The following is a 26,170-nucleotide window of genomic DNA, read 5'->3' as shown; positions in this document are numbered from 1 at the left end:
CAAAACTACAAAAAAATATTTAACTCATAAAATGTCTTCTATATACTGAGAGTAATATTATTCATTTCGTATAAATTAAGTGCAAATGTACAATTTAAATGACATTCTGAAACCAATATAAATGTATAAGGTGAATTTATTTACATTTTGATCTTGTATAAGTTCATGTATAAAAGAGAATGATGTAATGTTATTATTTTTACTTATTATTCAGCTGTTATACACAGACTTGAATCTGGTGATAAATCAAATTGTGCATATGGTGTAACTAAATCTACACATTTCTCGTCAGCTTTACGAAAAGTTGCTAAACCAATCAAATCTGTTTCAATCATTCTATGTCCAGTTAATTTATTTAAATCAGGTGAACATTTAAGAAATTGATTATTATTATTATTATTGTTCAAAGGAATCATTCTATGATCTAATGTAACAGTATTCAATTCATTACTATTTTCATTTGAACCAGATATTTTCCAAGTTTGAATGATATCAGATTGTTCACTTTCTATTGTTTTATTATCTTCACCACCGCTACTTGTTTTCCCAGTACCTCTTTGACGTTGTAAAAGTATATCAAATCGATGTAAGTCAACAAATAGAGTATTTTTATGATTAAACATTTTATCATCATTATTATTAATAGTATTATTATTATTAGCATTAGTAGAGTTATGAGGATTGAATATTTCAATAATTTTTTGTTGAGGTTCTTGTTGTTGATACAAAGGAGGAGGTGGATAAGATGGAGGTGGTGGTAGATGAGGAAAAACTAAATCAGTAAATTGAACTGGCAATACAGATTGTTGGTTTATCGATCCGTTTTCCAAATGACCACCACCACCACTACTATTACTACTACTACAATCTGTATTTCTTCTTTTATCATTACACACTACAGGAGAGACTGAATCAATATTATTGTTTACTTGTATTGTATGACTTTTTCTTGTTTCCATCTCAATAAATTTCTGTTTGGGCATTGTTTTAATATGTTCATAATCTGAATTATTATTTTTATGATCAATATCATATAAATAACTAGAATCAGAATAGGTTCCATTGAAATCACTCAACATTGAATGAATTGGACGTTTTATATTCTTTTGTAATTGTTGAAATTTAATTGTATTCTGATTAGTTGATTGTTGATTTTTGATCCATTTAAATGTATCTTGATCATTAATTAATAATCCGTTGTTATTACTATGACCATAGTTAGTAGTATTTAACTTTTTATATTCAATAAAATCTGGTAATTGTTGAGTAGATGATGAATGTATACTAAACAATGGTGTAGATATACTACTTGGTTCATGTTTTTGATTATCTGTATTTAAACTAAATTCACTTGTTTCACATATAACTGGATGTAAATGATCATTATTAATGTCATTGGTTATAGTTCTTTTATTGAATTGAGATAAGTTAATGAATGATTTGAAATTTTTGTTTGTTGAATGATTGAAATCATTTGTATCATGAGTAACATTGTTATCATTATTAGAATAACAGCATATACAATGATTGCAGTAATATGTAAACAAATTTTCTTTATAGGCATTTTCTTCCTTTCTAAAATGTAATATATCAAATTCAAAAGATTTAACTTATGATGATGATTGAATTCATGAGTCAGTGTTAGCTAGAACATCACTGAAAACCTAAAAGCACTAGATGGTCATTTCGTTCTAGTATGAGACTCCTCAGAAGTGCGCATCCTCGATCCTACACTGAAGGGACTCAAACCCAAGATCTCTAGTTTCGCGAGCGAGCAATTAACTTCTAGATTACTGAGCCGGCATCTGACGGTGTTAATGTCTAACTTCAGTCGATCCATTATCAGAGGCTGATGCCTGCCTCTACCCGACAAGGATTGGAAAATGAATGAATGGTTGCTCAAGATCACGGATCGACTGAATTTGGATATTAACACCACCGGATCCTGGCATAGTGGCCTAGAGGTTATACGTTCGTGTGAGAGACTGGAGGTCCTTGTTTCGAGCCTCTTTGGTGTGGAATCGTGGATGTGCAATCCTGAGGAGCCCCATACTAGGACGAAACGACCATCCAGTGCGTTTAGGTTTCCAGTGGTGATCCAGCTTACATTGACTCATGAATTCAACTAATAAAATCCACAGACCTTTATTCAAACTTAACTTATTTTAAGATAGATTTATTAAATATATTATTATAGTTACATACTTTTTATACTTCTCACTTATTAATACTATCTGAAGAAGTCTTGGACACTGAATAGTAATAACACGAAGAAATAGTAGACATCTTACTCTGCTTAGTCTTTCATGATACTCTAGATGATATTAGTATTTGACAATAATTTCAAACTGCAAATTCTTGACAATTAACAAGTTTACTCGAACTAAGCGTGATCCACTCTACTAACACACTTCTTCTAAACTCTAAGATGACTTCACTAAATATATTAAATGTCATGTTTTTAAATCTACCAAAGATCATGGATTTCGTAAATTTTGAAGATTCATGTAGTTACCTTCATTTTAACAGAGAAAAAACCCTTCTTTCTATTAACTAGTAGTTTATACATTTAGGTACAAACTATCTTGTTGTACCATGCAGAATGAATTGAAATCAGTGACCACAAGTAAATATGTTACTATTTATTTGATATATTTTCGTTAGGTAAATAATTAGGATTTTCATAGTTGAAAGCGTGAGTCAATTGAAGCTAGACCACCATGGAAAACCTAGAAGCACTGGACGGCCGTTTTGTCCTATTATTGGTGAACGGTTGCTCAACTTCGTGGATCAGTTGAAGTTAGACATTAACACCATCGGATGCCGGCTCAGTGGTCTACCGGTTAAGTGCTCTGGCGCGTGACTGGTAGGTCCTAGGTAAGAATCTCGCGAGTGCGGTACGTGGATGCTCACTGCTGAGGAGACCCATAATAGGACGAAACGGCTGTCCAGTGCTTCCAGGTTTTCCATGGTGGTCTAGCTTCAATTGACTCACGCTTTCAACTATTAAAATACTAAATCTCCACAAAACCCCTAATAATTTAGAATTCTTATATTCTTGTTAGCTTTCTCAAAAACAAAGCTTACATATGTATATATCTTCAAGAGGATTTCTCACTATTTATTGATTTATACTTGTGTATACAGAAATTCTATTTAACACTGAGTAACTCTTTATATGAGCCTCGAAATCACTAGTTAATTACTTCCAGTAAACATGTAATACTGTCATCATACATTTCTTAGTGGAAATATTCATCTTTCCATAATTGGACACTTAGGTAGACTTTATTCATGATATAATATATCTGGAAAAAATTAGTGAGAATTTACTAAATCAAACTCACTCTGGTGATGTTGAGTAACCTGTTGATTTCAACCATTTACTTCTAGTTTTAATTAGTGTTAATGACCGATAATCTGTAGAAGGATTCATGCTTTCAACTGAACTGATACCGTTTAATAAAAGCGGCTCATCTGTTGAATGTTGATTTGGAAATACAGCAATCGGTTGATTCCAGTTATGCAGCCTGTCTGTATTTTCTGATATCCCTGTAGCATTTTTACAACTAAATCTCTCACTTATAGGTGAAGTAATTCCATTTCTGTTGTGGCATGAATAAGTACAAACTGTCCGACAATTAGAAGTATGTAAAAGTTTATTCTTTCGATAGATCAACATGGCAAATGATAAGAAGATAAGCCCAAATAAAAGAATAGCTAATGATATTCCCATTGCTACGTAGATTGGTCTCGCTAACAACATATTCATACTATAGGATTTCGAATGTGCTGATTTGACTGGATTAAAATAAGATAATTGAAAATTTTTTGTAAGAATACGACTTGAATCGGTTTCGATATTTCCATCACCTGAAAACAAAATGACACATTTATTTGAGATATATTTTTTAACTACTTATTAGTAATTAAATAGTTTGTTATACATTTTAAAATTTTGACTGCGTTTAGTGTTATTACAAGTGATCGTTTGAACATTTGATATCAATACTTGATAATGAGATGATTGGAGCAAAAGAAAGTTTTTGTCAACCTTTTTATTTCCTAAGTATTCTACACGATTAAGTGAAATCATTAGAATGATTTTATGAGTAAGTACCCTTTTATAATATAAAATAACCTATGCAATAAGAATGCGAATTTTAAAGCTTAGATAAATTACCTTCCTGAACATAAATATTTATCTACAATAATCACTAGGATATACTCACAAGTGATTCAACTCTATCAACGTTCATAAGTTTTTTCAGCAATAACTATCAGTAGTACCTACGAGAATTTGCTATTTATCGAGGAGTATCTCTATTTTTAAGTCAAGATGGATAGTGTCTAGCAGTGGAATCCAGGACGCGTGTTTCGTCCTATTTGAGACTCATCACCTGGATGTATCTGCACCTCACAGTTGATATTCTCTCCGGCACTTGAACCTAGTACCGTTTGCTCCAAACGTCATCACGCTATCCACTTAGTTACTGAGTATCAAATAGCTACTTGCGTGTGAGATGGCGTGAATTTATTGATCAATTTTAGTCCTAAATAACAATGGGAAGATACAAGTAAACAACACCAAGTGAACTTATCACTTCTTTTAGTTCAGAAAGTTATATCTCACTGAAGAATAAATGATTTAAACATTCAAATGTATAGGATATTTTTTTAACAAAAAGATGAAATAAATTATTATATAATTTACAGATTTTGACAACAATTACATTGAAATAATTGTCATAGATACAAAAAGGAATGCTTATTGAATTTATTACTTGATTTAGATTAGTATATCTATGTGCATATAAATTTGAATTATTCATCCTTATCCTATTTCCCATAAATAACGATCTGATTGTTTGTTTTTGTTTTGTTTTTTTTGTTTTTTCAAAATAAGTAAACTATATTGATTTCCAAGCAAAGATGGATAGGGGCTATCAGTGGAATCCAGGATGCGCGTTTCGTTCTATTTGGGATTCGTCAGCTGGATGTACCTCCATCTCAGAGTTGATGTTCACTCTGGGACTCAAACCCAGTACCTTTCGCTTCAAACGACATCGCGTTATCCACTAGAACGAAATGCGCGTCCTAGATTCCACTTCTACCCACTATCCATCTTTGCTTATAATACTTGTGAATTAAGGCTATATCAAGGCAATACTCACAGTATGCACATATGGCAATAAGAAACTGGTCAATTACAGTCCTAAACATCAATGTGAAGATTCAAACAAACAATACTATGTGAATTTAATATTGATTTTTGTTATCACTTTATTATATACCACGTCAAGGTATTCTTTCACATTCATTTCATTTATGTTGTATCATTTTGTTTTAACAAAGTATCATGATAATTAAAACTTATTATTATTGTTTTAATTAAATTTATTATTAAAGAAACATACGACTGTCATTAGAATGTTTAATAGGTTTATTTAAGTAATATAGTCATTTCATTCTATTCTTGTATAATGTCACAGTATAGTTTTATAGAATAAGGTGTAAATGTTTTGATATTGAATGTCCGTCAAAGAAAAAAAGAGAGAAATAAGAAAGAAATATATGTGAAATGAATGAAAAGAGTTCTATGATTAATCAACAGAAATTTAATTAATTCTGTTATTTATTACTGATATGCTTTTGAGATTTCTATATTATAAGTAGTAAACTATTGTTTCATATTCACTTGGTATGATTTGTTATTGTTTTTGTTTTTAATCTTCCCATTGATGTTTAGAACTGCTATTGATCAGTCTCTTATTGGTATATATGCATACTGTGTGCATTGCCTCGATATAGCCTTAATTCACAAGCATTATAAGCAAAGATGGATAACGCGATGGCGTTTGCAGCGAACGGTACTGATTTTGAGTCTCAGAGTGAACATCAACTCTGAAGTGAAGGTACATTCAGCTGACGCGTCCCAAATCGGACGAGACGAGCGTCCTAGATTCCACTGCTAGCCAATATCCATGTTTGCTTATAATATTGTTTAATATATTTATATATCTTGACTATTAGTTGTTAGTTTTATTTATTCATAATTATATTGTCAAGTTTTAAAGGATGACTAAATTTTATCAATCAAGTTTACAAGGTACTGATGGGTTTTAATGAATCATTATTGTAAAGTAATTCGTTTAATGTCAAATAGTTGAGGAAAATTAATAAACAGTACCAAACCTACAGTTTTTACGAATCGAAATTCAACACAAGATCATTTGTGAAAGTTTAATGGAACTAGTCTTTTATAAGTGATATGAAACCTACTTTACCCATTCTAACAATCACAGAAGTTATCTGTATTATGTTCATCACCTAGATACATTAGCTAAGTTTATGTTATTTAAACTGTCTCATCACTGAGTAAGAGCTAATGTCATACTGTTTGGTATTTATTGCTGACTGATTTTTTATAATTAGGATAATAAATAATTGAGGATATTAAGTTAAGTAACTCAAAACTGACTTGTCCTATATTAAAAAAAATAGTTTTCAGTTAGTACTTAGAACTAGACTGATTAGTGTAAACATCATTATTATTCAAAACCTTAGTTTGTTTTAATCACATAGAAGTTGTATTTGCTTAACATTCAATGGTTAATTATAAACGTCTATTACCGAATATACTTACATTTATCTATATATATGATTACGAATTTACAAATAAAAAGTAGAACATACGTGCGAAGAAGAGAAGAACAACCAACTTCCTTTTCTAGATATACTGATCAGTAGAAGAGGAGACGGTTCCATCCAACGTTCTATATATAGAAAGCCGACATGGACGGGGCAATACCTTAATTTCCATAGTCACTGCCCAATTCATTACAAACGTGGTTTAATTAAGGGCTTATTCAATAGAATCAATCGTATTTGTACTAGTGATACTATTGAAGTAGAAACGAGGCTTTTGACTAATACGTTAATGAATAATGGTTATTCATTTAAGTTCATTAACCGCTGGAAGGGTTGCAATACGATTAGACCTATGACGCTTCTGGCACCCAAAAAGCGAGTTTATATTACATTACCATTTAGGAGTGACTCTAATAGTCTCATGTTGAGACGGAGACTAAAATTAGCCATAAACAGGACATTCTATGCAGCTCAACTTGTCATCATTGAAAAGACAAGGTCGATTGTGTCACATCCCATTGTGTATACCAATTTACATGTATGTGCGGTAACACGTACATAGGGAGGAGCAATCGTGATTTGCAAATAAGGGTGGCGGAACACATACCTAAATGGCTACAGAACCAAATGAATTCGAATGGTCAAATAAGATCACAGGATAGACAAACATCTTCCTCTATTGCGAAACATTTAGTTGAAACTGGTCATAAGGTTGACATCAAATCAGCATTTGTAGTGTTGTACAATAGCCTTCAAGGACGTATACTAAGGTTTATTGAAGCCTTGGCTATACGGAAATTGAAACCCCCTTTATGTGTTCAGAAACAATTTGTTCTTACCCTTAACCTACCCTGGTAATGCTTATTTATTATCCAGAGTAGTCATCACATTGTTTTTGTGTACTTTATTTATTTTCTTACCTTAACCTGTCTAGTTGACCTTTTAATTTTCATATAAAAATGTCTTAACAAGTATATGTGTGATCAGATTGTTCGAAATGTATTGCGTTAATATATCACATAATTCTGATAAACTTCGTCTTCTCATTGCATTATCGAAATTTATCAAAGGGACTAATTGTTTTAAAAAAAGTAGAAGATTGATTTATTTAATAATACAAAGCCGGTGTTATTATTTATCTGTTATGTTGGAATAAATTCAGTAATAAATACTTACTTATTAAAGCAATAGCCATCCAGATTAAGAAACTTGAGCTATGCGTACAAAAAAACAATCTTGAACAGTTTCTATTTCTTTGGTCAACCCAAGGTTAGTAAATCATTAGTGATCTTACCTATTGAATGACCTAATTTGACTGTTGTAATTACAACCTTCGGTAGAACTAGAAAGGAAGTCTCAGGGCATATTGGGTTGTAGAATGCTGTTCGGTGGCCTATGCTCGATTGGGAGTAACAGGCGCAAGTAAGTATTGATCATGAATAAATAATTATAAATAAAATTATTTATAGATTTAGGCGTACATTTCAGCAGAGAAATGCCTCTCATTGCATATAACTTAACACTCAAATAATGATTGGTAAATACATGTCATATTCAACCTTCATCTACATATAACATCATCCAAAAGCATGTATATTTGGAGGACAAAAATACGGACTTTTACACGATTTATTGATTAAATTCCCAAAAACTTGCACCTCCGAGGAGAAAATGGTCTTCATATTTTGGTAGCACACTACGTGCTAGACAGTGAACACAAAGGGTATTCAAAGTGATCTACAAACAATTCAACATCACCCCCCTGACGAAATGAAGGTACATTAGAAGCAGAGCTCTAACTTCAATTAGAGAATTATGAGTCTGTAATCTACCTTGCCTTATAGAACTTCGTGTACCTAAGCGTTATTTTTAATTTAATAGGATAATTAGTAGTTTACTACTCATAGTAGTATGCCATTATTAAATTACACATGGCAGAATCGCAAGCCGGAATAAATAAATATTGTAGACTGTCATGCACGGCTATATCCATTCGTAAGAGAGATAAATTGTCGTATTGACCCTGAAACAACCTACAAATCTCCATATGTAAATTATGTGAGTATGTTCTTGAGTCTTTGGAAGCGCAGAAGATTTGGTAATCTATCACCTTCATGTTCTTATTTTGAACTTGACCTGATAATCTTTAGTTGTCTCTAGTTTCTTGATTAGAAACAAAGAAGCTCCCTACTCTACTTTATATGTTATTAAATGTTGATTCTTTCCATGGTTCATAAAATGAAATCTAACTCTAAATTTATTAGTTTAAAGTGAAGGGGACAATTGTGAACCAACTTGGAAATAACAAACAGCTGATATGAAACTGTACCTCATAAACTATTCAATTAAATACACTTAACAGTAAATGCATTCATATCCACTAAAAGTTAGTATCTGTTACTGAAATACATTTTGAGATTTACTTCATATATAACTATCCTTGGATGTGAAGCATAATTTGCTGCAAGTTAATCTTGATCGATTTAATGTTATATTCTAATGATTAGTTAATTTCTTCTCGGATAAACCATGTTATTGTTTATTTATGTTCAAGTATTAATGGTTCAAAATTCAATTTAAAACCATTAGACTACCTAACCGTTCCATTGTCATAAGGAAAAGAAAAACAAAATACTTCGTAATGAATACTAAAACAATTGGAAGCATAATAAAATAGTATAAAATAAACCATTGCTAATCTTTGGTAAGGCTATTTTGTTTTAGTATATTAAAGTGAAAGAAACGGTGAAAACCATTTGCCTAACATATGTATTTCTAGTAATATATTTCAATCAATAGGTATTTTCTGTGGCCTAATTGTTATGTAGAATTACTGAGAAGATACAACTTGGTAACGCTTTACCTCTAAATGCCCTGGTAAGGCCGAGGGTGGGGAAAGTTAGCTCTCCCTCTAGAAATGCTGTCACGCAGCCACGCGTATACAGCCACTGTCAGGGGAGTCCTATTCTCTGCCTTCTCGCGATGCAAGTGTTGTTCACGAAATTGAGAGAACGAAAAGCCAACTTCCGGCACTTTAACTGAATTGGTGGATACGGTGGATTCACCTAGTGGTAGTGAGAAAACCCTGATTCCAAACCAATGGTGCACATGTGCTCCAGGATCCTCAGGAGACGAATGGCGTATGAACCTATTGTTGGTCACCGACTACCATGGGACTGTATCTCCTCACGATGCTCCACTGCCTTGTGGATCAGACCTATGGGTTAAAGGCTCGGAGCATGGCCCCCTAAGAAAACTACCTGCTTCGGTCTGGGCACCCGTGCAGTATCACAACTCACACACAAATCAAATGACTTGTGTGGCGAATATGTATTAGATGACCCTTGGTACCAATGTTTATGTGTTCAAATAATAACGCGATAAAGTTTATAATTTTTTTCTACTGTAGTTACTTAGATCTGTTTATATAAAATTATTTGTAACCATGACAAAGTGAAAAATTGTATCCCGCCAAAAATTTCATTATCATTCGTCAACTCTGTCTAAAGTATACATACTTTAAATGTTAATATAGTGCTTAAAAATTTATTAATGACTGTGATGACTTTATTTCTTTTAAGTAGGTATAATGGTAATCACTTCGTTGTCATTCAATCGGAATATGATTTAGAACTATTCATTACAATACTCGTATTATAAAGTAAACTTAAATGTAATAAGTTATTTTGTATATCACGATCAACATTACCGGACAATCATCATACTAGCTGCTGAACGAAATTTCCCTTGGTTCAATCTCCAATAAAATCACTTATTGACTACTTTTCTCTGGTTTTCAATTACATCCAAATTGATGTAAATCCATCATAAAAAATTATCTGTACAGTCAAAATAAATTTTGATAATAATAACCAATGACTTAATTAATTGATTGTGTAGCGAATGATATTTGCAATTGAAGTTAGACCACCATGGAAAACCAAAAAGCACTGGATGGCCGTTTCGTCCTAGTGTAGAACTCCTCAACAGTGTGCACCCACGATCCCGCCTCGCGAGATTCGAACTCAGGACCTATCATTATCACGCCTGAACGCTTAACCTCTAGACCACTGAGCCAACATCCAACGGTGCTAATGTCTAACTTCAATCAATCCACAAAATTGGGCAACACATCCACCTTTGCCTTTAGTGAGTTACTATGTCAGAACAGACCCATTTGAACTCCACTGGTCACTGCTTCTCACTAGAACTCTGGGAAATACCGTCCAGTGCTTTCAGGTTTTCCATGGTGGTATAGCTTTAATTGACTCATGATCTCAACTATTGAAATTACTATAATATTCATAAAACCCCTTCTGATATTAAAGTATAATTGTTTATTGTTTATTCAATATGATGACTTTTATATTTATAACTTATTAGTTCAATATTGAATATAAGATATTTGACCTATAAAGTAAACATGTAATAGTTCAATAGAATACTTGATATATTTAGCTAATATATTTAACTGAAGATAACCAAAGTTACTCTATAATTTTATGCTTGTTATATCAAGTATACAATACTTATTTAATCCTAGATTTCACAACTCATTATTATTATTATTATTCATACAAACAAGCCTTTATACTAGAGTTCGAACATTAGATTGTGATGACCATTGAATGACAGTCACTTGACATTATTAACTGATTCATTCATTAAAGTGATTTACAGGAAAATACATTTTAGTACATTTAAACACTCTACATGAATTAGTAAACTTTCAGATTAATCAATATACATTTCAGCAAACTCTTTAAACCTTAATGTGCAAAGATGGATAGTGGATAGCAGTGGAATCCATGACGCGCTTCTCGCCCGATTTGGGACTTGTCAGCTGGATTTACCTGCATCTAAGAACTGATGTTCACTCTGGGACTAGAACTAAGTAGCTTTCGGTTCAAACGCCATCGCGTTATCCACTTAGCTACTGTGTCCTGATAGCCACCTGCTTGTACAGTGGTGTGAAGTTATATTCACTCAGTAACTATGTGGATAAAGCTATGGCATTTGAAGCGAACGGTACTGGGTTTGAGTTCCAGAGTGAACATCAACTCTGACGAGTCCACTGCTAGCCATTATCTATCTTTACTTATGATGCTTGTGACTTCAGGCAATATCGAGGAAGTCCGCACAGCTTGCACATATGCCAACAAGAGACTGATCAATTGCAGTCCTAAATAACAATAGGAAGATACAAGTATACAACGCCAAATGAATCTTTAAAGCTTGTATTCAAAAGAAATAGTTAATTCATTCTAAATCTAATCAAAGTTACACAAATGAGAATGGGTTAATTTTTATAATAATACATTAGCTTCAAACAAAAATCTCAAAAAAGTACCTAACCTAATCTAAATATTCATTTGATACATTTATCCTTCTACTGTCTAACAAATTAGTTTGACTAGAAGTAATTTATCTTAACATTCTATGATAATTATTAGTTGTTTACTGTTATTAAACACCTAATTTTCTTGTTTTTTTTATAGATAAATTAATTAGTTTGAATCAGAACTAATTAGTTAACATTTTCATAGAATCAAATCAGTAAACTACAATTACAATGATTAGGATAGTGATATTAATGAAGATGATGATGGTGATGATGATCAAGATGAAGAAGAGGATGATGATGATGGTTATGATGGTATTTAACAAAATACCAAGTAAAATGTTATAACTGATTCATACTTGAATCATTAAAATATCATTCTGATAAAAAAAGATGAAAGTTATTGGCAAAGATAATAGTGATGCTCCTTTTTCTTATCAAAGTAAAATGTTTATCTATGAATAAGATAAGCTGAAAGGATGTTATTAATCATTTTTACTTATATTAACACATTTTGTACTGTACTTGGTTCCACTCTTCCTCCTCCTCCTACTATTACTACTAATGGTATTTACTAATACTAATACTACTACTAATACTACTACTAATGGTATTTACTAATAAAGTGATCATATCATTTTAACATTCATATATTGCTGTATGTACAGGTAATCAATGGTTATATACTTCAGTATTTTAACCAAGTCGGTTGTAGAATGTACTTGGTAACAAAATGAGTTTATTTGTTGTATTGTAATGAAACAATAATTGTGATAATACGAATAAAATAGATCCAATTTTTTTATTTAAATGAAGCAAACTAATTAGAATGTTGGACTGCGTTTTTTTTAATACTCATGAAATTAGAAAAGATTGGAAATAAGTTAACTGGCTTAAAATTTAAGTAACAAAGACCTTTCCATCTGAAGATCTATATTAATGAATAATCTAGGTTACTCAGAATCACGATACACCTTCTATGGTATTAAGTAATTGGATTTAATTGATAAAATGATTTGAACCCAGTTTTGATGTTAGTTGGAACTGCGATTACAGTAGATTCAGGAATAGATGTCAACAAGCCATGAACTAAAGTCAGTTACATTAAGCAAGAATGTAAACACCTGAAGTAAATGGGCTATCTAGAATTTGGTGGAAAACAAATGTGTATTAGATTTCAGTACAATAAAAGAGGTCATATAACGATTTAGGGAAAATAACTATAATGAAGCATGTATTATTGTTATTATTATGAATATTGTCATTAGCTTTATTCAATATTATATTTTTGGTACAATAGAGAATTCTCAGCGAAAAGTATATCAACAATTTTCTGTTTCTTATTTCTTGGTCGATCCTGACAACAAATATTGAGTGGTCACCAGTTAGTAGTTAACAGTCCAGTAAATCGAGATCTAAATGATGTACATTCTTTTCGCTGAATATTGCCAGCAACCACGATATCTCTGATTAGGCTTTTTGTAAACTTTACAGCAAAAAGTTGTACACTTTTCAGAAACGCACCTGAAAAGGTTGTGCGATTAATAGCCATAATGATGTATTAAAACAAACAAAATTAGATAAGTTGTTGAGATATCAAGATGGCAGGAACAGGTAACCCAGAACTTTAAGCAGGCCGCCAGTAGTCGTTGAGACATAAAAATGTACTCTGATCTGTATTGGGCTTTTGAGCATTGAGTTGCTCGTTCCAAATAAGTGCCCTAAGTCGGTTAACAATGAAGAATTTATGCCAGATTCGTTCACCACATCAGCAACAGAAATTGGCTTCAGTAAGTTGCTTAACAAACTGATCAGAACTCCCTGAAAAAGTTTGTTGAGTACATGATAATAACTGCACCGCATGTTATTCTAACTAGGTGTTACTTATTTAATTGAAGAACCGTAATTTCAGAAACGTACTAAAGTTAGTTTAGGTAAAACGTGAGATCAATTTAACATATCTTATGCTGAATCGGTGAATTATACATTTAATTTCTTTTTCTAGGAATAAACTACATGTCTGTTTTTAATTTAAGTTTGAAAGTCTGACTTTCGGATTCCCTATGACCACCATTTAGTTTCGAAGAATGAAATTATTGTTAATGCTTAGATTCACTTCAATGAAAAAAGAATATAAAAGTATTTAATAATCATTTAAAGATAATGGCAATCATTTTAAATACCTTTATCTCCTTTCCGTCGTATTCCTCTCCTAGAATTAATCATATCAGACCGATCTTCCATTATTGTTTGTTTAGATACATCTTGATGCAGTAACTTTGAGTTTAACAAATTTTCAGAAAAATCTTTATCAGTTAAATGGAGATCGCTTTGTAAATTTTGAAAATCTTTTGAATTTGTCAACAGTGATGATGCTTCTGTTCCTGTTTTAAATTGTGTTTGTTTAGCGTCATAGTTAGAATAATCCCCTGGTGTATAACGTTTTGTTTCATGCAAAGACCAATTACTTTGAGCGATCTTAAAATAAATAAACAAATAAAAATAACATATTTTTATTATTTTTACAGATATTATATCAGAAGGGATTTTGTGGAGATTTCAGTATTTTCATTAATACCGTTGGATGCCGACTCAATGCTCTATCGGTTAAGTGCTCTGGCGCGAGACCGGTAGGTCCTGGGTTCGAATCTCGCGAGTGCGGGATCGTGGATGCTCACTGCTGAGGAGTCCCATAATAGGACGAAACAACCGTCCAGTGCTTCCAGGTTTTCGATGGTGGTCTAGCTTCAATTGACCATGATTTCAACTATGAAGATATTATATCACTAATAGTTAATCAGTCAGTATATTTTTGGGATTGTAATTGATTGTAGTTGTGATAGTTCAAACATTATTATTCTCACTCTAATACATAGACATCATACTTAGTGTACATCATATTACGTACAGAGTAAGGTAATTTTTACTATTTTAACGCCACTGAGATCGAAGGTCCTATGTTCGAGTTCCACGTGCAGGATCGTAGGTGCAGTCTACTGAAGAGCCTCATACTGGACGAAATGACCACCAAATGCTTCCAGGTTTTCAAAGGAAGTTTAACATTGATCAGCTGATTATATATAAAAATATAAAATCTGTTTTTAGATTGAGTAGAATGCTTTATAATTAGTGCGGACACTACAGTGAACACATAATTTTATAATACACAGAAAGAATTTCATACTCTTTCCCCCAGAAACATTTTTCCTGTCCTAAATTCTATAATTAAAAGCTTTAAAGAGGCAAAAAAAACCTCGTTTTTTGTTTTGTAGTGTAAAAGTTATGTATCAAACTATATAGAATAAAGTTAATTTAGGCTGTATGACCTATAGTTATTGTTCTGACTTTCTTAAATGTATCAGTAACTAAGGAAGAGTCAGAATTCACTTGGTATTGTTTGTTTCAATCTTCACATTGATTTTTAAGACTGCAAATGTTCAGTCACTTATTGGCATATGTGCATACTGTGCGTATTGCCTCGATATAGCCTTAATCCACAAGCATTATAAGCGAAGATGGACAGTGACTAGCAGTGGAATCCAGGAAGCGCGTTTCGTCCTATTCGGCACTCTTCAGCTGGATTTTCACTCCGGGATTCGAACTCAATACTTTTCACTTCGAACGCCATCGCGTTACCCACTCAGCTACTGTGTCCTGATGGACTCTTGCGTGTGCAATGGGGTGAAGTTTAAATTCACTTGATATTGTTTGTTTGAGGAAGAGTCATATTAAACATAAGTAAAATCGATTTTTAATGTATTTTTTACAGCAAATTTCACAACTAAATCTTTCAAAATCTTTGGGTGAACAATGGAATACAGTTTGTTGGTTCCAAATAATAGCTGTATTCCATGTACTCAGTATTCTGTACTATAATCTTTACATTTTATTATGATTAATTCAAGCATTTAAAATGATAATTTACTAAAGATATAATCAGTTAAGTAACTGATACTCATTAATTCAAGCTCGATGTTAACAGTAAACTTGAGTAAGTATCTAATGTGTTCTCCAATACAGGTTACCTTTTAGATACTTACAACCAACCAAAAGAAGCTGGCACACAATTTACTAGGAAGAAAGATCATATTCAGCTTGTAAATCTAAGGTTTTAAATGTGACGTTTTAAAAGATAAAGTTTAGGTTTTCTTGTTTGCTTATGTGATATTAGATGACTTGAGATGATCAATATATATGTCTTGAGATTATCATCAAACTGTATAAACTAGCTTTAATAAATCGTATGGTGCTTCTGTCTTTCAATTTCATTATGTTTACATTATAAGTAAGTGCCTTGTCTACTAACTCCGTCTGTAGCTCTTCTAGAGTTACTGCCGGTCCCAAGCTCGGGTGGAGGAGGGGGGTCGGGCATGGAGTTAGCGACCCTGTCCCGTAGAATAAATAACTCGCTACAAAAACGCTAAGCAGAAAAATGATTCAAACCATTTAAACTCCGCCCTCCGAGTTCAAGGAAGAATTATGACTCCTCATGATGAAAGCTGAGATTTTTCGGAAGTCACGCGGCCGATACCTCTTCGTAAAACCAGAGCAACACTCTTCATACATACACACGAACAAATACAGACAAAGACAACTAATGTAACTCCAGCCTCTGCATCAATAGGCCTCAAAACACACAAAGGAAAAAGCAAAATTCACAAATACAACACGGGGAACACCAACCAAACCAATCACACTTGATGGCGAAACTCTGGAAGAGGTGGAAACATTCACGTATCTGGGAAGCATCATTGATAAACAAAGAGGATCTGATGCAGATGTAAAGGCAAGGATTGTCAAAGCAAGGACAGCACTTCTACATTTGAGGAACATATGGAACTCAAAACAACTATCAACTAATTTCAAAGTGAGAATCTTCAATATGAACGTCAAGATAGTCAGTTCTACTGCGCGGAGCTGAAACGTGGAGAACTACTACATCAGTCGTCAAGATGGTACAAGTATTTATGAACAGTTGTCTACGCAAAATACTCAACATTCAGTGGCCAGATGCTATCAGCAACAGCGTTTTATGGGAGAGGACAAACCAGTTTCCATCTGAAGTCGAAATTAGGAAAAAACGTTAGAAGTGGATAGGACATACATTAAGGAAATCACTAAACTGTATCACGAGGCAATCGCTAACTTGGAATCCGGAAGGGAAGCGAAAAAGAGGAAAGCGAAATAACACATTACGCCGTGAGATTGAAGCAGATATGAAAAGGATGAATGTCAACTGGTAAGAACTTCAAAGGATTGCCCAGTACAGGTTTAGATGGAGAAAACTGGTAAGCGTTTTATGCTCCTCGACGAGGGGTAACAGGCGTTAGTAAATATGTAAGTTGTCTACTACTATTTTGTTTTAGAGATAATTCCTTCTAAAGTAAAATCATTCACTCAAATTGAACATTTTAATTATTCATTTAAACTATATTATTCATTACAATCAATAGTCAATAGTTTCACTTACTTTTACTTTATCTGTATTACACCATGCATCTCTACAACAACGAGTAATTAAATATGGTGATTTAAATTGTTTATTATATTGAATTTCTTTTTTTGTACACATTGTTATAAAACTATTTGATATACAACCACGACTAATAGAGATACCAGTAATTTCTGTTGTATGATTTATTAATGGTATATGTTGATTTGTTATTGAATTTAATTCATAAATACTATAACAATAAAATTCTGCTTTACATTCTTTATAACCAAATGCACGACATTCATCAGTATCACAATGACAAAATATATAACCTGTAGAAAGAAAATTTAAAATGTAAATCAGTATAATTTGTAAATTAGTTCAAAGTTTATTGAATATTATTGATGAAGACGTTGGGTTCCTGGTACTCACTTGGGAAAGGTTCTAATTTTGTAATTTCATTCTGAAAATTTGAAATTTGTGTTTTCGCGCCAAAAAACGCTTAGTTGACCTATAGCTTAAACTTCTCACTCGGAAATCGTTGACTGTCATCAGTTGATAGACTTTTTTAGTACGGTATTTTGTGGCTCTCCTAAGGGCGTTTCTATCATTGTATAAATAAACCTGATTTGTGTGCTTAGTGACCTCGCGCTTGTAGAATACATTCTCTAAGCCTCATCAAGACTTCTTGATCTAGTAAGCAGGGCCAAGGACAACGATTTAGAATAGCCTAATGTGTCACTGTATATTTGACCTTCGTTCCGTTTACAGAGTAAGGTGAACTCGTAAGTGCATCAAGCATATCATATATGCATTATGTATGAATTCTATGGCTTTACAAGAAAGTTACAATGTATATCGAAATGAATAATCCACTCTCTCAGTTTGAATAATATCTTTTACAATTCATTAAGATAAAAGACTACTTCTCACCAGTTTAAATAAGTTTAAGTACTTCATAAAGCTGATAGTTGAAAGCGTGAGCCAATTGAAGCTAGACCACCAAGGAAAACCTAGAAGCACTGGACGGCTGCTTCGTCCTACTGTGGAACTCCTCAGCAGTGCGCATCCACGACCTCACCTCGCAAGATCCGAACCCAGGACAGTTCTGGTGAGAAGCTGTGACTAACAAAGTTCAATCCTTGTCGGGTGTGACACATATATCCATATCAGGTAATAGATGAAGGGTTGCACAAGATCATGGATTGATTGAAGTTAGACATTAGCACCCTTTGATACTAGTCCAACTGTCTGGAGTTTAAGTATTTGCGCAAGAGAACGAATGTACTAGGTCCGAGTCTCCTTGGTGTGAGATCGTGAATGAGCACTTCTGAGGAGTCCCATGCAAGGATGAAACGTTGGAATAGTGCTTCACTCGATTTGCAGTGGTGGTTTGCCTTAGATCAACACTTCAATTAAAATTTGGAAATACCACAATCGGCACAAATCCTCGTAATTAAAACTATATAAGTTAGAAAATTTCGCATAATTAAGTTTAAAGAATGAATATACAATGATTTAAATTTTTATATATACTGAGCATACTATTCGAACTTCATTTTTTTTGCGGATATTTTAAACCCATCTTATCCCTGGTTGATCTGATTAATTTAAATAATGCTTATCCAATAGAGTGAAAGGTAAAACAACTTAGTACATATATAACGGAAAACCTATTACAGTAATGTTTACCGTTATTGTTCTACCGTGACAGTTTTTTTTGTTATCTTTCTTTAGTTGCAAGTGATTATAATCTAAACTTCTTCCTCATATTATTACACTTTATAGGACACATATCCTCACAAAAGAATTTATGAACCACATCCTTTTAGACAACTTAACCATATATCTAATATAGATTTTTATATCAACCTGACGATGCTTGTAAATTAACTTATATTTTCTTATTATAAAGGTAAAACAATGTTTGAACATGTAAACTGGGAATTCAAAATTATGAACTTTAGGCAATAAATAATCTTTTATATTTTCAGTTATGCGAATCATTTATTTCAAGTATACTTGGTTTGTATATCAGACAGACAGACCGCATCACACCATAAATAATATTTGTACAAGATCAAGCCGTATGTGGCTGTGAACGTGGGATACAATAATCAATAAACTGGATATAATTTAGGGACAGTAAATCGTATAATAATAATTAATAGGTCAAAATAAAGCTTACAATAATATGAATATAGGTATGTATAATCTAATTACTCAACAGTTAAACAATAAGAATATATGTCGAATAATAGTCCATTAATAGGTCCCAGAAGTTACCCGTACCTATGTCTTCGCTAAGATATAACAATAACAAATTAGGTTATTTCTTCAAATGTATCCAAAATAATATTTAGGCCTACTTTACACACACAACACTCTTCACAAATCTACTATTAGATCTCCATACTACAATGAATTTTCAGAGATAGCGTTAGGATCATTATGATGCAAAAATATCATTTAAATAAAATATGAACTTTACAAGATTAGTAAAATGTAACTAGAGAGAAATTTTATCGAATTTATAGTTGACAATTTGAAAAAGGGGAATACAAAACAGAACAGAGAACTTTAAGAAACTTGTCAACCAGAACAATCACTAATCAGTAAACTTATGGAAATCAATTCAATTTACTAATGAATTAGAAAAATCATGGACAATTATTGTATGAAAAATCCGATCAGAGGGTAAGACAAGCAAAATAAATAATCAGACAGTGAACGAACAAGAACTAACAACAATCAATCAAGATCAAGGAAGTTAGATCAGACTGTCAGTCATATGTTGAGAAATTCGAATAGCTTACATCTATCTGCAATTTATATTGATGATATTGTCTAGAAATACTACGAAGCTTAGTTACTAAACAATACAGTTCACAAAACACTATTCAACCACTTGAGTTACAAATCTTCTCCATCAATTCAAATTATCGAATAATTAATACAAACTCTAAAATGTTTCCTTGTCAACTTTTTTCATTATTTATAGAAAAGTATCTCAATAAATGGATGGGTAATTCTAATGAAAATGGATATATAAAACCAATAAGTTGTTAGTATTCACTATTTCCCAATGTTTGAGTTATTTGTTAAATACAGTAGTTTAAAAAAAAACACTTTCTACTGTCAGAAGGGGCTTTTGTGGAGATTTCAGTAATTTTATAGTTGAAATCATGAGTCAATTGAAGCTAGACCACCATGTAAAACCTGAAAGCATTGGACGGCCGTTTCTACTGTTCATATGATATTTGGCATATTAAATTATGTGGCCAATTTGACTGGTATCAAAATGCTGATAATCTGAATTCATAATAATGCTAGAGATCAGATTATGAAAAGTACAAATTAACGGTTATTTTACTTTATATACACTCACTTTTAGTTTGCAATCAATTAGTTGCAATTTTCTTTAACTCATCTCTGTTTCAATTCGCTTAGTATTGTTTGTTTGAATCTTCACATTGATGTTTTTGGACTGTAACTGGTCAGTCTCCTATTGACATATGTGCATACTGTGCGTAATGCCTCAATTTTGCTTTAATTCACAAGCATTATAAGCAAAGATTGATAGTGGCTAGCAGTGAATTTAAGTGAATTTAAACTTCACCTCATTGCACAAGCAAGTGGCTATCAGGACTCAGTAGCTGAGTGGATAACGCGTATGGCGTTTGAAGCGAAATGTACAGGGTTAGAGTCTCAGAATGAACATCAACTCCGAAATGCAGGTACGTCCAGCTGACGAGTCACAAACAGGACGAAACGCACGTTCGGGATCCCACTGCTAGCCACCATTCATCTTTGCTCATCTCTGTTTCGTTTCATGTATATAAATAGTCTACATTAAAATATTAAATGAGTCAGTCAGAAACCAAATGTTTACCCCCAATTGCCTTAGAACTACTACGTATTGAATGAAGTTAAATACAGAAAGTTTCGTTCGACCTTTCATTTTCTGTATTATTATTTTGTCTCCTTCGGCCTAGAAGAATGAGAAACTCTACACTTTTATTCAAATTCTAGTGACGTATGTAGCATATCTTTCACATGCTTAAATGAGATATTAAGTTGATTTGCTAATGTTGATCACCAAAACTACCAACTGTGGTGCCACTATGAAATAAATTTTTTATAAAGTTTTTATTTAAAAATTGTCTTAGAAGCAAGGGAGGTGCTTTACTTTGAAGGTTAACTCATGAACAAAAATAAGGGTATTTGTTGTAATACATATCACTTTAGGATTCCAGAAGCTTCTGGTGAGCATTTGAATACTGATACAAAATTTGGTAATTATTTAATCAGAATAGTAAATGTATAACCAGTCACTTCACAGATCTCTCTCAGAAATTTCCAATGAGTGACGATTAGTCAAAGTATTTTCGGAATTCCACTATCTTATAAAAACTCTTTCCAGCACCTACCGCGGAATTCAAGCAGTTTTTATAAAAACAACACAAAGAACATTTCAATTACTACAATGAGGATGATCTTATCAGTGAAGTTGGATGGTGTCTAGCGGCAATACCAAAGCTTTCGTTTAGTCCTAATTGGAACTTATCAGCTGAATTCACTTGCATTTTAGTGTTTGTATTCATACTGGGACTTAAGTCACAGAATCTTTTGTTTCAAAAGCAAACCTTGTATGCAACTTTAACAAAAACGTCTCACTTTCTGAGAATACAGAGGCAATCCACTCGTGATGCACAAATGGTAATGAAAACTGTCCTCAACATCATGTACAAGAAAAATATAAACCGCATACAAATAAAATTATCGTATTCTAAATAAACAGTTGAACAGCGACATACTAGTTCAAGCATTCCGATTCCGGCAACTAGGTCACATGTTTCAGTCACCGGGTGATATAATTAATTAAGTGCAATATCGTTTAAAGGCGAATGGTTAAGCTGTACTTAACTAGTAAATTGCATTGTTTAATAATTAATTAATTGGTTAATAGACATTTCAATGACTCTATTCATTATATTTACATGGATAATTTTTTAATTTATTTTTGACATGTGTACATAATACATATTAAAACATACGCACAGACTACTTCAAAATCTTTTAAGTAATATTGCTATCTAACTAATTACCTACTTTAATTTAAATGACAGATAATCAGTCTTAATATGGATTAGAAACAAAACTTAATATACACATGGAAACTGTTCAAAATGGAATTAATTTACAAGACATTAAAAAGCATGTAGAAACTCTTCAGACTAATACATATATCTGTTGGTAATTAGAAGGAGATTTGAATTTTATATGATGAAAAGAAAAATAATTGAAATTTTGCTTTTAAAATCCGAAAATGGTGAATTGTAATAGTTGTCCCAAAGTATATGGTGTAAGTATGTAATATGAATTTGGTTCACTGGTGAACATGCGAAGGAAAATAAGTGAAGTTATATAGCAACTACACCATACAGCTAGCTGACTTTGGAAGATTGTGAACCAAAGTAAAATTCAAAAAAATTTCAATCAGTGAAAATAATGCAGTGATACTGTTAATTGAAGACAAAAATAATTTTTACTCAACCCCCAAATGCCCTGGTACGGCCGAAAGTGGGAAGAGTTCGCTCTCCCTCTCGAAATGCTTTCATATGGCCACGCGTATATAGCCTCTGCTAGGGAAGTCCTACTCACAAATTTCTCGTGGCATTACTGTTGTTTACGAAATTGAGAGGACCAAAAGCGAATGTCCGGCGCTTTAACCGGGTTGGTGGACATGGAAAGTCCATCTAGGAAAGTGGTGCACATTGGCTCCAGTATCCTGAAGTAACAAATGGCGTATGAATTAATCGCTGGTCACCGACTACCATGGAACCGCATCTCCTCACTATGCTCTACTGCCTTGTGGATCAGATCTTTAGGTCAAAGGCTCCAGGTGTGGCCCCATAAGAAAACCATCTGCTTCGGTTTGGGCACCCTCGCAGTATCACAGCCCTCACACAAATCAAATGAGATTTGTGTGGCGCATATATTTTCGGTGCCCCTTTGTACCAATATTTATGTGTTCAAATAAATAAATAAATTATTATTATTCGATGTATGACTGCGAATACAATATGTTTACATTCAGTGAAAACTAGTTACTTTTCAATCTATACTTAAAACAGTATTGAGGTATCATGCTGGTAATATATAAGACAATATACTTGTTATGGAATGATAATTGTCAGATAGTCTATTTCTTATCGATGATATACACTGTTAATAATTGAAATAAAGAATTGATCTTCTGATTCCTATCATAACGTTATATTCTTAAAAATTGGTACACTAGTAAAAAGAAAATAGTCGATTATTTCGTTGAAAGAAGTACACTGAACAATTTAGTTAGTAAACCGAAAACAACGTTTATTAGTCAGATTCTCAAAAAAGAAAAACAAACTCAAAGTTAACACATATTACTTTTGACAAATACAATTGTTCACTTGAATATAAAGATAAGTAGCCGGCAACGGAACCAAGGACACACGTTTCGTCCTATTTGGGACTTGTTAGTTGGGTGTACCTGAATTTCAGGGCTGATGTTCACTCTGCAACTCGAACTCACTACCGTTCTCTCTAAACATCATCGCCTTAACCACTTAGCTACTAAGTCCCGATAGCCACTAGCCTTTGCGATGATATGAAGGTTAAATCCATTTGGTATTGTTTGTTAGAATCTTCCCATTGATGTTTAGGATTGCAATTGATAAGAAAAAACGCGCATCCTGGATTTCACTGTTATCTAACATTTATCTTTAATTGTAATGCATGTGACTTAATACAATATCGAGGCAATTTGTGCACAATGCACATATACCAATAAGAAACTGATTAATTCGCAGTCCTAAACATCAATGGGAAGATTCAAACAAACAAACCAAAATGATTTTTTTTTAAGAAAAGGTGTTTGAATTTCAAATAGTCACAGCCTAAATTTAATCACTTTTACTCTGGTAACTTTCGTAAAATGAAATAAAAGATAATCTCTAACATGTAAACAATATATAAATGAATTTTAAGCGAGGACGTTACTGTGAGGATTATAACATTTAGAATAGAGAAAACTAGGTGAATGGTTACTACTAGGTAAGAACCCTTGTATTCATGTTAATAGGGTTTCATTGCTTTACTCAAAAACATAGATTCCATTTGTGTTGTTCATTTGATTGAATTATTTTGGATAGGCTGGTCAACGGTAAAGAACTTACATGTTCCATAGGTGAACTACTATGGATTAATTGAGCCACTTTATTATACTATATTTTTAAAAAAATGTTTTTAACATACAATTCACTAACATAGCGCGTCCTCATACTGCTTGGTCACTACAAGAATAAATTAATAAGATGTGTAGTAAAATGAACTGGAATAATGCAGTAACAATTATCATTTGAAAACCAAACATTAAGGAATGCGTACGAAAAGACAGAGTGCAAGCGCATATAGTATTTTTGATCATACTGTAGATTGTTAGCGTGGTGATTATCGGAAGGAAAAAGATGTGTCTAGCGTGTTTATTTAGATGACATCTATATCTGTCTAAACTCAAATAGACAAATATTCTGCTATATCTAAATCACTTGCTCGTTATTTTAATTAATAAAACACTAAAGACTAGACTACTTAATATAGTGAGTTCCTGTTTTTTATTTCTCGTTATTTAAATGTCAGATATTCGGTTACTATCACTTCCTAATGAAGATTATCTTCAAACTATATGAAATCCCAGAAATTCTTCAACTAAAAAATGTACAGTTCTGGATATGGAAAATCCATATCCTTGATATGATTATTGATTTCCTGTTTACTATAGTAACATTTTCACTACCTTAGTTTATGTGACAGGTATTATAAATTAATCAAAAATAAATTTAAGCATAATGAATGAAACTAAATACGTGTCATCTAACCACAAAACGTTTACCTTAATCACCGTTTTTATTTATTTTGATATAGTTATTCATCATCAATAATTGAAATTCGGTTGTCAAGCCAATGAAATATCTTAATATATACAAATTTTAAGTGATATTCATTCAATAATGCACTTAAGTAAAAAGTATTACAACAAATGTACAGTTGATATACATTATGCCAAGATTGTTTTGATTGGTTAGCCTATTATTTTATTCGCTTAGTAACTAATGTATTTATTTGTATTTAATCGGTCTAATATAGATTTAAAATGTAACACAATTCTGAAAAGTTAGGCATATATGTATATATGTATACATATCTGAAGATTTTGTGCGTAAACCTACGGTTAAAACGTTTCCCAAAGCCAAGTTTAAAATATCTTTACTCGCCTTACATTCATGTTTTGCTTCCATAATAGAAAAATTTATTTCACATAAAGTAACAATGAAGCACAGAAAGGCTTTTTATGCTATATGTTTTTATCATATGTCTACGTGTCAAAATGTAAGCCAAATATCACATACCACTTAGTAGAAAATTACATTACAGAAACAATTTGTTTTTATCGAAATAAAAGCCATTTCAAATAAATTAGAACTATCAGCCTAATGTATAAGAACAGTGTCACAGTATTTGAGCGCCGAGTTGATGTAAGACATTAAATAGGAATAATATATATTTGTAAAATCTCAGAGAATGAATTTGAAGTAAATCTAACGTTTCACCTGACAATCTGGTCCAAGCTTTTTCAAGGAATTATCAGCCTAATGAATATTGCCTTATTTCGATTTATAACTAAGTAAATTAATCAGCGA

At 32.4% G+C, this 26,170-nt stretch overlaps 1 protein-coding gene across 1 annotated transcript; it reads right to left on the bottom strand.

Moving 5' to 3' along the window:
* Nucleotides 1-206: 206 nt before the first annotated feature.
* Nucleotides 207-25,768, bottom strand: Smp_152090 (hypothetical protein; the record flags this gene model as incomplete). Its single annotated transcript, XM_018795136.1, has 5 exons — nt 207-1,407; nt 3,348-3,873; nt 14,176-14,470; nt 17,463-17,758; nt 25,750-25,768. 5 exons carry the CDS (start codon nt 25,766-25,768, stop codon nt 207-209), a joined length of 2,337 nt encoding a protein of 778 aa, XP_018649479.1.
* Nucleotides 25,769-26,170: the final 402 nt, after the last annotated feature.

Source organism: Schistosoma mansoni, chromosome 1 (genome assembly GCF_000237925.1).
Source record: "Schistosoma mansoni strain Puerto Rico chromosome 1, complete genome".
NCBI classification, from domain to species: Eukaryota; Metazoa; Platyhelminthes; class Trematoda; order Strigeidida; family Schistosomatidae; genus Schistosoma; species Schistosoma mansoni.
This window is presented reverse-complemented; position numbering and strand designations above follow the sequence as displayed.